The sequence below is a fragment of the Phaenicophaeus curvirostris genome, chromosome 1 (assembly GCF_032191515.1).
Source record: "Phaenicophaeus curvirostris isolate KB17595 chromosome 1, BPBGC_Pcur_1.0, whole genome shotgun sequence".
Lineage (NCBI taxonomy): Eukaryota > Metazoa > Chordata > Aves > Cuculiformes > Cuculidae > Phaenicophaeus > Phaenicophaeus curvirostris.
The window spans coordinates 206,373,143-206,386,389 of record NC_091392.1 but is presented as its reverse complement, the minus strand read 5'-3'; the positions used below and the strand labels follow the sequence as shown (position 1 = coordinate 206,386,389).

The following is a 13,247-nucleotide window of genomic DNA, read 5'->3' as shown; positions in this document are numbered from 1 at the left end:
ATCTTTTCACAACGTTATTCAATGAATGACTCAAAGTCTGTTGTAAGAAGCACTGGTAGAATGAGATTTTAATTAGAGTTGTCTTTCTGAATGTTTATGCCTATAAAAACGCTTTAAATCTATAAAAATACTTAGCGGTAAACCCAGACTATTATTTGATTGCAGTTCTTCACTGGTGTCCTACAGACTTGCAAGCCTGAAAAAGCTTTTAAGCACATTTAATTTTAAATTTTACTTTGGAAAACTGAGTCATATACTTAGTAAATCTTAACCTATTGGTTTTTTGGTTTTTTTTCAGGGCAACAGGGGCCTGGGCTTCTATGGAGAAAAAGGCGAACAGGTAAAGGAAAACTAATGAACTAATATCACTGCTAAAGGACAGGTTGATGTTATTTGCTGTTTATAAAGGACCCTATTTTAAATTCTCTCTTAATTTGCATAATTTACATAATTATAAGAGAAGAACAACCAAGTAGAACTTTGGAAGTAACAATCTCCACAAGACTACAAGGCTAGATATAACTATGCCTTATTTACACACAGATGAGACGTAACATCTCTAAAATTTATAAAGCCTGATCACTTTATATAAAGCAATAATCTTTACCATCACTCTGGAAACATAAAGGGCAAGAGCAGGTATTGCTATATGCCCAGCACAAAGTAAGTTTGTTTTGTTGTCAGTTCATTCAGAGGTTTAGAACCGCACTCTTAGCAGGGACAAATCTGCGTGGCTCCTTTTGTTGCAGTTCCTTAGGCTCTGTGCTTATCTACAGCTTGAGAAGGTGTTATAACTATTAGTAAATGATCCTTACACTTTTCCTGCAGGGCCCCCCAGGTCCTCCAGGTCCACCTGGGCTTCCTACAAGAGAATTGATGGGTGTCCCCTCTGACAAACACAAGGTAACTACAGGGCTACTTGGCCAAAATACACAAGGAACTAAGACTTCTGCAAACTAAAATACTGTACAAATGTATTTTGACATGTAGTACTTAGAAGACTTTAGTAGATGAAAAATATTCTGCTTTCCCATAGCTTGGATCATGAACTGTTTATGGAAACTATGGTGGCTTAAGCCATTCAGACAATGCTTCTCTTAGACTAGAGGTGTCTAAGGCAACTTGTTCTTGTTAAGTAGACAACTACTGGCCATCCCTCACGTGTTCTCATTTTACAAGCAGAATTACCTGCTGAGAAATCATTTGTTGTCTTATTTTTGGTAATAGCAAGTAAAATTTTCTTCCCATAAAAGAAGCATATCTTTAGGGAAGTTACCTGAATTATTGCGTTTGTTTATATAACTAATCTATGTGATGCATATATTTGTACATTAACAGTTAAGCATTGTTCACAGTCTCTATTGAGAATAAACAGCAAGATGCAGTTTATTCTCATCTACTGCTTCTTGCTACTTATACCCTGTACGTGTATGTTCTCCAGACTAGTAGTTTTTCATCCTAGGTTTGAAGTTAGAAAGTTCACGTGGCTCCTGCAATTTCTGCAGTAAGAGAAGTAAATTGCTATGATACTGAAAAATCTGAAAATGCCTTTGACAGTCTGCAGTCTGCATTAAGTAACAGATGTGCTGGGATTTCTGTGACTAAGCAGAGATATCTGCATATAAGCTACTTATCTGCAGAGCCTTTATATTCAATGCAGGTACCATCAACATAGTGAGTAGACGTTAGGCTATGAATTGTCTCGTCCTAACAGGAACTCTTACTTTTGATTGACAATTCATAGGTAGCAGGTAAAAATGGGAGAATGTCCATTTGTTTACAGGAATTATCAGGCATTCACCACCCAGACACCTCATGAAGAAGCCTGGAAACAACCTGATGTATTCACATTGCAGAAAAACTATTGAATATTTTTTTTTAAAAGCGGCTTTAAAAAGTTCTTATGAAAACATGCATTTCATATGACAAGCGCTTGAATAAAAAGCTGCACAAGAGTGATGTTTTTTCTTTTGGTAAACACTTGTCACTTTGTGTTGAAGAAAAGTTATGAAAATGTAAATGGGAATGCTTAATGTATCTGAATTCTTTTCCTTTATTGTTAGGGTGAGAGAGGAGAACCTGGACCAAGAGGTGAAGCTGGAATTCCAGTAAGTCAAGTAGAGAAGAACGAAGGCAAATAATAATATTGGAGATAATACTGGTGCATTCTTCATTGAAATTATGCAATATAGATATGGAGCAACATAAGCAGTGGTAGCAATTCTGATTCTTTATGGAAACTGAACAACGTGACATGCAATAACTTCACAGGGCAATCAGTCATTCTCTTACTGGTTTACCAAAGCAACATTTTCCCTGACACATTTCTTTAATTTTAGCTTTAACTATTAATAGATCTCTTACTGATGTGCTGATCTATGCTTAAAAATTCCACTAGGTTTTGTTAAATATGTATATACAGAAATTTTCTCAATCCTCTTCAGTTCATTCTCCAGCACATACAACTTTTGGTCTCATTGGTCATTAAGTCTGTCGAGGACGTGGGCAGTAATGCCACATGTTGCTGTGTCATTTAGAGTTGTCTGCCAAGCTTGACTGAACGTGGTTTAGTTAACTTGCAGGCAGCCTCTAGACTGTCTAAATATCTTTGCCACTGAGTGGTTCCTTTTTACTTCCCAGAGTGGTTTAAAACACAGTCTTTACCAATTAGGGATGCCTCACTGAGCCTTTTGCAGAGCTTTATTTTCTCAGATGGTCTGGTCAGCTTCTCCACAAGGTTATGGGAGAAGGTCACAGTGGGAACCCTGATGCCCTCTGTGAACAGTTGCTAGCCAGTTCTTCAGCAGTTGGTCAGATTTTGCACATGCAGAATTTAATTTACTACATTAGGAAACCCACAGGTTTTATGCTGATGTAGCAGAAGGGGATATGTATTTCTACCTTTTGGGCTTTTTTCATAGTAGGATGGATAGCAGCGTGCCCGTGTTTGCCAAATAGCTCTCTGAAACTACGGTTTGGTCATAAGCCGGGTTGCTTAATTGGTTTTATAGCTGAACGATTGCATTGGCTCTTCTTCATATTTGCAGACACAGAAGAAATAAAGGAGGAGATGATAGGGGGGAAACCCCATCCTAATGGCCTGCTCTTGCTATTGTAATGAAGCAAGCACATTACACTTAATTTTAAGGACAACAGTTCTTTCACATGCAGCTATTATTAGATCTTCCATGCATTGCAATGATGCTTTCTTCCTGTTTAGCTTCCATAAACTGTGTTACAATTTTTTTGCACATAATGAAGAAAGATGTTGAACTGACTTGCAATGTTTCCTAGGGCGTTCTTCTCTATGTTCCTGAAAAAGGTGAAGAAGGGGTAATGGGCTACCCAGGACAAAGGGTGAGTCATTCATTCACGATAAAATTCACCCAGGTGAATATGCAAATCCAAGCTGAGAGTTTGCCTTCAGAAACAGAACAAAGATTAATGAATTATAGAAATTATAGTTCTTCAGCCAGCACATTGTGACCTGCACTGAACTGCCTGATATAGGAAAGTGAAAAAGCCATGTTCAAATGGTAGTGGGAGGAAGGCCCCATGGGACTCCCAATTATGCCTGTACCATCATTGCGAGGTCTTGCGAGTCTCTTACTAAAGCTGTGCTCACTAACCACAGCTGCTGTGCTGGTCTTTAGCGTTGTTCCCATTTTAAGTCTGTTGAGACCACGGCTAACAAACATGAGTTTGGGTCTGGTGACTTGTGACCACAGAAAGAAGCTAAATTCAGTGTGACTACCTTGAAGCATCTATGGTCAATTGAGTCTCCATGGTCAATTTACGATGTATTGATTAAAAGAATCAAATACCAGCTACGATTTCAGACCTTTTCTGTTTGCACCGTATGTGAATCTCATTGAAAAACTCTCTGAACTCTTAACTGTTAAGAGTTTTAAACTGTTAGTTTTATTTTATCTATGAAATCATAACGATTCTTAACCATTAGAATGGTAGGATGTCACTTTATTTTGCTAATTTCATTTTGCCTTCATAGGGACTGCCTGGAATCAATGGTTTTCCCGGACTCAGTGGAGACAGAGTGAGTATTTTGTACAAGACTGTTGTTTCTAACACATATGTAGACAATCTGACTGAAAAATAAACTGTAGAGAACAAATTCTGCCTGTAATTAAGCCAGCTGTAGCCTAACAAATATCACCTGGATTAATCCATCATTGTAATTTTGGGTCAGTTAGTTTTCTTATCAGTGAGGAAAAAAAAATAGCCCTATAATTAAAGTCTGATTTGCTTAAAACATGAGCGTGTTTTAAGAGCACTATGGGGAGGTGTAGTTTTCATTGTTCCCATTACTACAGCTACAATTTCTATAAATTTCTTCCTACATGCAGAAACTTAATTTTTTAATAGCTTTCTGCAGATGTGGTTGAGATGTATGGATATCTTGAATATTATAAAAGAAGAGGAGGCAACTGATAAATATACTGGTTAAATCTCTGTCCCCATGGAAACCTACCCAAATATTTAAAATACCATTCTGTCAGACAGAGAAGAGCTCATACTTTCTGATTGTTCTCAAGTATAAGAAGGATTTTCTTCAGAATGAGAGTGGTGAGGCACTGGCCCAGGTTGCCCAGGGAAGCTGTGGCTGCCCCATCCCTGGAGCTGTTCAAGACTGGGCTGGATGGGGTCTTGGGCAGCCTGATCTAGAGGGAGGTGCCCCTGCCCATGTCAAGGGGGTTGGAACTAGATGATCTTTAAGGTCCTTTCCAACCCAAACTATTCTAATGATTCTATGATTCTTGTATAAAATATACATGACAGGGGACAGGCGAGTTCATGTGCTGTTCGCAACGACCTCCTTTTTGCTGATTTATGAGCAATTTGATTCTTAAGAAAGAAAGAAAGATGGTTAAGTCCTGCTTTCACACAGATGAAATCACAGTTAATTAGGAAGCTGCTGGCTTCACTTTTAGACCACCAGCTCCACCTAGTGTAAAGAGATTTCACACCTGATTCTCAAGAAGCTCCTTTTCTAGTGGTGTGATGTTCAGTTGCCATCAAGGAAAGGTCTTTAAACCCTGTGTTCCAGTTTGTGGCATCTTGATGAGAGCTGTGGCATTTGTAGTGCTTCAGAAGAGCTCATTTCTTCTGAAATTCTTTTGGCCTCTTCTCCCAAGTGCCAGGGGACAGGACGAGAGGGAATAGTCTCAAACTCCACCAGGGGAGGTTTAGGCTGAACATTAGGAAAAATTTTTTCATGGAAAGGGTCATTGGGCACTGGAACAGGCTGCCCAGGGAGGTGGTTGAGTCACCTTCCCTGGAGGTGTTTAAAGAATGGGTAGATGAGGGGCTGAGGGGCATGGTTTAGTGTTTGATAGGAATGGTTGGACTCGATGATCCTATGGGTCTTTTCCAACCTGGTGATTCTATGATTCTATGATTCTATGATTCTGTATCAGCATCACTGAAATTTGCCCTCGGTGCACCCCAGCAGCTGAAATATGCTCTCGTGTGATAGGACATATTGTTTTACCACTTGTGTTTTAATCCACACGCTTTAGATTTCAAACCCTTTAAAAGTCAACCAGCATAGAGGGGATCCCATTTCCCTTCCACCGTCCTGCAGACTCCAAGGAGATGGTGCAAGTGTAGATGCTCCTTCCATCTGCACCACCACCAGAGGTGATAGAGCCTGCACCGCAGCAGGTCCCTCTGGACTTTGACAGGAGCAAGGCTTAGTCCAAGAGATGGAACATCAAAATGCGAAGAGACTTTATGGCATTACCCAAATTCCTACACCCCAGGGAGACAAATTGCTTAGCTCTGTTGCATGATTTTCACACAATCATTGGACAAAGACAGCTGCTACTGAGCAAATTATTTCATTCTCTCTCTGATTAAGGAAAAGTCAATAATTTTTTTGTGTATTACAGGGGTTTCCAGGATTTGATGGTCCACCAGGTGCCTATGGTCCTAGAGGAAGCAAGGTACTACTTTACTTTCACTTGCTAGAAGCAATAAACCAGATAATTCTTTTCTTTTCTTTTCTTTTCTTTTCTTTTCTTTTCTTTTCTTTTCTTTTCTTTTCTTTTCTTTTCTTTTCTTTTCTTTTCTTTTCTTTTCTTTTCTTTTCTTTTCTTTTCTTTTCTTTTCTTTTCTTTTCTTTTCTTTTCTTTTCTTTTCTTTTCTTCCCTTCCCTTCCCTTCCCTTCCCTTCCCTTCCCTTCCCTTCCCTTCCCTTCCCTTCCCTTCCCTTCCCTTCCCTTCCCTTCCCTCCCCTCCCCTCCCCTCCCCTCCCCTCCCCTCCCCTCCCCTCCCCTCCCCTCCCCTCCCCTCTAATTTAATAACAACTGTGTTTGTGATCACTGTCGAACCAGTTATGTGGTTCATTAACTTAAATTGTCTCAGATTTCTTTTGAAACTTGAGTGTTTCATGGTCATATCTTTCTATTTTGAAAGAAATCCTTTAGTGATGTTCTTAGGTGTGATACTTCAACTTCTATTAACAGGGGGAGCCAGGCGACGTCGGTCCTCCAGGACCAGTTTCCTATTTTCCTTCCCGCATTCCAAGGAAAGGTACATTTTCTTTGCCTAGATTGCTTATCTTAGCTGCATTTTACTACATTCTGCAGAGATCAAAAGCATGGAATTCTGAGAATTGAACTCCTTAAAAGTGTTATGGTTTGCTAAACTGTTCCAGAAACTGTAATTGCCTTGAACCACTGAGTTTACCAATCTTGTTGAAAACCGGAGAGTCTAACGATGAATGGTCCCCTTCTTCCCAGAGAAAGGAGGCAAGAGGCCCAAAATGTTGTTCATTTCAGGCTTTTAGGAGAAGGAGAGAGTGTGGAGAGGGGAGGAAGCAGGTGAGGGGCTGGACACACCATATGTCCTCTGTGGCACACCAGATGATCTTTGACAAGATCACAATACTTTCTGCAGTCAATACCTGAGGCCACGCAGATGCATTTGGTCCCGGGGAGCAAAGGAAAGATCACACATCTGTTATCATAGCAACTTCTTGTAGAAAAAGGAGGGACTCTTCTCAGAGAGCTGGGCTTCTGTACTTCCCAGGCATATTAGTGAGAGCTGAGGGATATTCTCCTTCTTCCTAAGCTTGGGGGCTCCATACCATCCCTTTCACAGGACATGCTGAGGTATTTAGGCTTTACAGAAATCTCTCCGATATATCTCCTTATTCAGACTGAGGCAGCCTGAGGGAGCAGATTTTTTGCATTTCAGAAGCTGTCTTTAAGAAAAGATTGCAAATTCTAACATTCTGAAGCCTCTGAAGTTCATGATTTTTACTTGTCAAGAATTGAGAAATCATAATACAGCATTTACGGGTCACAAACAGCATCACACTAACAAGTGTTTTGTGGAACTGCTGATGTATTTCAGGTGCAAGAGGTGATCCAGGCCTTCCAGGTGTTTCTGGACTACAGGGAGACCCAGGAGAGGAGGGAGATCCTGGGCTGCCTGGTCTTCCTGGATACTCTGATGGTAATATCCCAGCAACGCGTGTTGCAACAGCTTAACTTTATAGGAAATTCCAACTGATACAGTCTCAGGATTGGGAAAACACACATGTGGACTGTCAAATTTACAGCACAGAGTGGTAGATAACCAAGAGGGGCCTTGGGCAGCCTGATCTAGAGGGAGGTGTCCCTGCCCATGGCAGGGGGGTTGGAACTGGATGATCTTTAAGGTCCCTTCCAACCCAACTCTTTACTGGTGGACGAGGCGCTGAGGGACATGGTTTAGTATTTGATAGGAATGGTTGGACTCAATGATCCGATGGGTCTTTTCCAACCTGGTGATTCTATGATTCTATGATTACAGCTCTATGAGCAGCGTCATTGAGAAATTGTTCTGAAATTCTCTGGTTCTCTTTCAGCGGATGGCGATAAGCCGGGTTTACCTGGAGAAATGGGACCAAAAGGTGAAAAAGGTGAAATCGGATCGCCTGCTTATCAGGCGGGCCCACCTGGATTTCCGGGTAAGCAAGGCACACCAGGACTCCGTGGCCCACCTGGTCCCGTTGGAGCCCCTGGTAAGTGCATGAAGAGCGACGATGAGAACTCACAGAAATATCTTTGCTTCTTTTAATGATAGCTGTGGTCAAGCAAGAAGAAGATTGAGGGAATGAAATTAAAGGGGTGGTGGGAAGGACACACAGGGGCTAAGTGTTATATGCTCCTCAAGGAAGGGAAGGTTTGCATGGTTTTCAGACATTCCTGGCAAAAACTGAAAGAAAAGAAGGTTTCTTTTGAGCTGGGGGAGGGATATGAGTGTCAAGGAGTGTCTGGGATAGCTGCATTTCTTCCTTTAGCGTGGAGAAGTGAAAGCTAAGGAGGATCTTACTACTAATTCTGTGATTCTATGATTCTAAGGAGGATCTTACTACTATCTTCACCTTCGAGGTTGGCCCTGCTTTGAGAAGAAGGTTGGGCCCTCAAAGTCCATACCTGACTGAGATTATGCTTTGTCTCTGTGAAAAGAACCACACTCCAGTGCAAGAGCAGGAGTGGGGGAAAGGATATGCAGGAGGTGAACCAGTGGTGGTCTGTGGGACTGCAAAGCAGGTTGTGCTGAGAGTGAGGACTAAGGGAATTCAGGGTGATGGAGAGCACAGAATGGCAAAAATCAGCTGCCATAGGAGATGGAAGTTACTGAGAACAAGTGTGGAAAGCTGTGAGAAGAGGGAGAAAGGAAGAGACCGTGGGTAGATAACAACAGGCTGGTTTAGACAGTAAATGACATTAGGGGAAACAGAAAAGGGCAAGTGCAGCGTGGCTCAAAGGAATAGGGAGGGCAGAGAAGAAAAGTAAATCTACAGTAGATTAATTTATATTTTTATTTAATGAAACTTCTAGGTTTTCTCTTCGGATTAAAAGGACTGGAGGGGCCACCAGGTAGATTTGGCGTGCAAGGTTTCCCTGGGCAAAGAGGACGAAAAGGACCTAAAGGTTGGTTATAACAGATTACTCAGTAGATTATCTGCTATTATGCATTGTGTAAAGCTACTATTTTATTCATTCTGAGCTTATTGAACTATTATATGCTCAGGGACCAATGAATATGAGCTGGGGCCAACACATCAAGGAAACATGGTGTTAGTTCCTTGTAAGAAAAAGTACTTTTCTGAAGTATTTAAGAAATTATTCAAGTATTCTCAAGTCTACATATACAATGGATGCAGCTGAACATCTTGTTGTGACAGAGCGTTTTTTCTCCTTTCCAATCTTTTCCTTAGGTGAAGAAGGGGATTGCAGTAAATGCCTTCTGGGTGATGAACTCAGAAGGGGCCCTGCTGGCCCTCCCGGCCCTCCTGGCTTTCCAGGAGCTGCTGGCCAGCCTGGGAGGAAAGGAGAACCTGGTGATCAAGGACCACATGGTAATCCCGGCTACCCTGGAGCAAAAGTGAGATACTTGTTTCTTTAGCGCAAAGCTTCATATGCCTGCTAGAAAAAAAAAAAAAAAAAAAGGAAAAAAACCCCAACTATTCTCCTTGGAAAAATGACTAAAAGTAGGATTTATTTCTTTCTGTGCCAGTTCAATAGCTTTCACGTTGCTATCTACAAAACATTAAAAGCCAAAAATTGCTACGATGGAGGTGAAAATAGGATGTTTTGGGAACAGTGCAAGATTTCCACATAATCCAAAGTTCACTTTCCATTTAAACAAGCTGTTTCAGCAGAACATGTAGTGAGCATCATCTCATCATCTTCAAGGGCAATAATTCCAGTAGTAACTTCAAGTTGTTGCTTATAAGATGCATACGTCAAACTGATAAAATGCAAGGTTCTTGTTTACCATACATTAAGTCTTCCTAAAAACCACCATTCAATAACCCAGAGAAAAGGGCTTTGCTTACAACTGCTTGCTTGTGATTTACATCTAAAAGTGCTGTACTATGTACAACCGCATCGTAATTCGATTCCTCACAGTCAGAGCTGTCTTCCAAAGTTACATCTCTCAAGATTTTGGAATAAAATTTTTGTTAAAGCTGACCCAAAGCTGATTTTCATTTAGGCAAAGATGGCAGAGCAAACGTGATGTTTTTAGTTAGTTCTTTAGGCTCTTCTGAACATCACAAACCAAACTCACTCACAGCTAGCTTAAGTTTGGGATTTTTTAGAACGATAGTAAAATGAACTTCGACTTGATTGTGGCTGTCAGAAGAAGCAGAAAAAATAGTTTTTTTTAAACTGAACAATTAAATACTATGAAAAGTTCTACTAGAAGTCATGAAAATATTGGCAAATATTTTCAAAAAGTTCATTGTTGAAAGTTCAGTTAAAATTTTGCAAGTTCTGCAGTTTTTTTTTCCTTTGAAATGAATTTCAATGTCTTCATCCCAGAATTTAAGGTACTATAGAACAGATGGTGGTATAGACATGTACAGAGATAGTACAGCACAGGACAACAAAATAACACTCAGTAGCAAAGCCCTGACTTTATCTCACCTTTTGGTCTGCAACAAACACAAAGTAAAACAATTTAGCTTAAATATTCTTGGTCCATAGTCTTAGGCAGACGTAACTCCATAATTCCTTGAGCACATTCAACAATTTACATAGTATCTGTGCTATGAGGACAGGCTGAGAGAGTTGGGGTTGTTCAGCCTGGAGAAGAGAAGGCTCTGAGGAGACCTTATAGCGACCTTCCAGTACCTGAAAGGGGGTTCAAGAAAGCTGGGGAAGGACTTTTCAAAAGATTTAGACAAGCCATTAAGAACAAAATCTTCACTCTGAGAGCAGTGAGACACTGGACAGGTTGCCCAGGGAAGTTGTGGCTGCCCCCTCCCTGGAAGTGTTGAAGGCCAGGTTGGATGGAGCCTTGAGACACCTCCATGGTGGGAGGTGTCCCTGCCCATGACAGGGGGGTTGGAACTGGATGGTTTTTAAGGCCCCTTCCAACCCAAACCATTCTATCATTCTGTATATGGACAATAAATATACTTCACCTAGATCAGGTTTATATCAATTTAATGAAAATAAAATTTTATCCTATGCGAATGGTATTTTTTTTCTGTGATGGAAGAAATTAGAAACAGCTGTAAAACAGTTCAAAAACACCATTGTGATAAATTGCATTTTACACATCTAAGCCTTCAAAACAAACAAACAAACAAAAGCAATGTAAACATTATACTATTAATGCAGCATTACTGCTGAAGGTTTCTACAGTTATTTAGTCAGTGTAATAATTCAGCTCTGTATTAAGTTCCTGAGATGTCTTTTGACCTGCAAAATTAACGTCCTAAAGGAAACGTCTTCACTGTGTTGTCTAGATGCATCTTCATTAACCATTAAAATACAGTTTGCAAATAAGGCCCAGATAAAGCAAAATCCTTGTACTCAAATCTGATCTCAACCTTTAGACTTGCAGAAGTGTGACTGTCTGTTGTTGAGATGACCGGCAGCTGAGATGCAGTTTCCACACGTGCTTTTCACCCAAGAAAATCTTGGACAATATCAGTAAAAGGCAGTGATCATAGAATCATAGAATAACCAGGTTGGAAGAGACCCTCCAGATCATCAAGTCCAACCATTCCTATCAAACACTAAACCATGCCCCTTAGCACCTTGTCCACCCGTCCCTTAAACCCCTTCAAGGGAAGGTGACTCAACCACCTCCCTGGGCAGCCTCTGCCAGTGCCCAAGGACCCTTTCTGTGAAAAATTTTTTCCTAATGTCCAGCCTAAACCTCCCCTGGCGGAGCTTAAGGCCATTCCCTCTTGTCCTGTCCCCTGTCACTTGGGAGAAGAGGCCAGCGCCCTCCTATCCACAACCTCCTTTCAGGTAGTTGTAGAGAGCAATGAGGTCTCCCCTCAGCCTCCTCTTCTCCAGGCTAAACAACCCCAGCTCTCTCAGCCACTCCTCATAAGGCCTGATGCAAAAGGCACCCTTTTAAATAATGTGTGGTGCAGGAGTAGTTTAAACTAAAGATAAATGGATCAGTTACAAAAAAATCCATGGTAAATGAATCCATAACCTCTGGACCATGGTAGCTACCATGGTTTGATCTTGTGACTCAGAGGCTGTTGGCCCAAAACAAGCAAAACCACTTTCAGATGGGCTGTTCAGGAGGAGGATTCTGTGTTATACCAAGGGTTATCATAGAATCATAGAATCATAGAATAGTTTGGGTTGGAAGGGACCTTAAAGATCATCTAGTTCCAACTCCCCTGTGATGGGCAGGGACACGTCCCACTAGATCACTCTGTACCTAGGTTCTTGTCTCTGGTAGATGAAGTTTTTTCACTTTGAGCCCCACAATAGCATTTTGAGTCACAGCCCACTAACAGCTACGAGGCTCTCCTCTTTTGTAGAGGTGGGCAGGAAGAAATGTAGGTCAATATAACCCTGAGCTTTGTTACCACGGTGCCAAAGAGTTCCCTAGACCAATTTCCTTAATGCCTAACACTGATTAATTTACCGTGTTTTCTCTGATGCAGTTCTGATAGCTCTCCCAGAGCTATCCTCTTGCAGAAGCATCCCTACCGTGCCACATAGACCTCAGTCCTAGTTAGAGCACATTAATAAAGATTCAGGCACAAGAATGGGTTTACCAAAGAGGAAATAATTCATAGAAAGTAACAGAAAAGCAGTAAAATTTAATGAGACACTTTTTTTTAAGCAGGACAGTGGAAATAATAATTTTTGTACTTCTTCCTTAAGGGGTTCTGTTTCATTTTTTTCCAATGTGTGTAACACTAGGGGTTTTTGGGTCAAGAAGGATTTCCTGGACCAAAAGGAGAAAAGGGAGATTCTTTCCACATAACGACTAAAGGTAAAGTAAAAATTCATGTCTTGTCTATTTTGCAATTATTTACACCTTTCGTGAAAGATGAGTCTCACAATGAAAGGTCTTCTTTAGGCACCAAAGGAATCCGAGGAGATCCTGGACTGCCTGGTATCAGAGGTGCAGATGGTTTCCCAGGCAGAGATGGATTAGATGGTTTACCAGGACAGCCTGGGCTGCCAGTAAGTAGCAAATACAGCTAAGTCATCTCCACCACACTCAATTGCTATTACATTTAGTTCTGAAGGAACTAAACTTATGATCAGCTGGCTGCCCTTGTCTCTCAGATAATGTTGCACAACTAGGCTGGCTTTGCTGTTTGTTGATATATCAAATACCAGTTTTATTCTCAGGACATTTAGAACAATATTTATTTTTACGTCTCTTTTAATTCAACAACTAAGTAGCCATGTATAACCCACTTCAAACAGCTTGCTATTAGTGGTTAGTTTGTGATAATTA

At 40.9% G+C, this 13,247-nt stretch overlaps 1 protein-coding gene across 1 annotated transcript in view; it reads left to right on the top strand.

Annotated features, from left to right (window-relative positions):
- COL4A2 (collagen type IV alpha 2 chain) overlaps positions 1-13,247 on the top strand; it is a 161,899-nt gene that overhangs the window by 113,866 nt on the left and 34,786 nt on the right. The window contains exons 12-24 of the mRNA XM_069883456.1: positions 299-340; positions 829-903; positions 2,064-2,108; positions 3,295-3,357; positions 4,010-4,054; positions 5,910-5,963; positions 6,485-6,551; positions 7,377-7,478; positions 7,873-8,028; positions 8,852-8,944; positions 9,232-9,398; positions 12,701-12,773; positions 12,861-12,967. Coding sequence (XP_069739557.1) covers positions 299-340; positions 829-903; positions 2,064-2,108; positions 3,295-3,357; positions 4,010-4,054; positions 5,910-5,963; positions 6,485-6,551; positions 7,377-7,478; positions 7,873-8,028; positions 8,852-8,944; positions 9,232-9,398; positions 12,701-12,773; positions 12,861-12,967 — 1,089 coding nt within the window. The remainder of the gene's footprint in view (positions 1-298; positions 341-828; positions 904-2,063; positions 2,109-3,294; positions 3,358-4,009; positions 4,055-5,909; positions 5,964-6,484; positions 6,552-7,376; positions 7,479-7,872; positions 8,029-8,851; positions 8,945-9,231; positions 9,399-12,700; positions 12,774-12,860; positions 12,968-13,247) is intronic.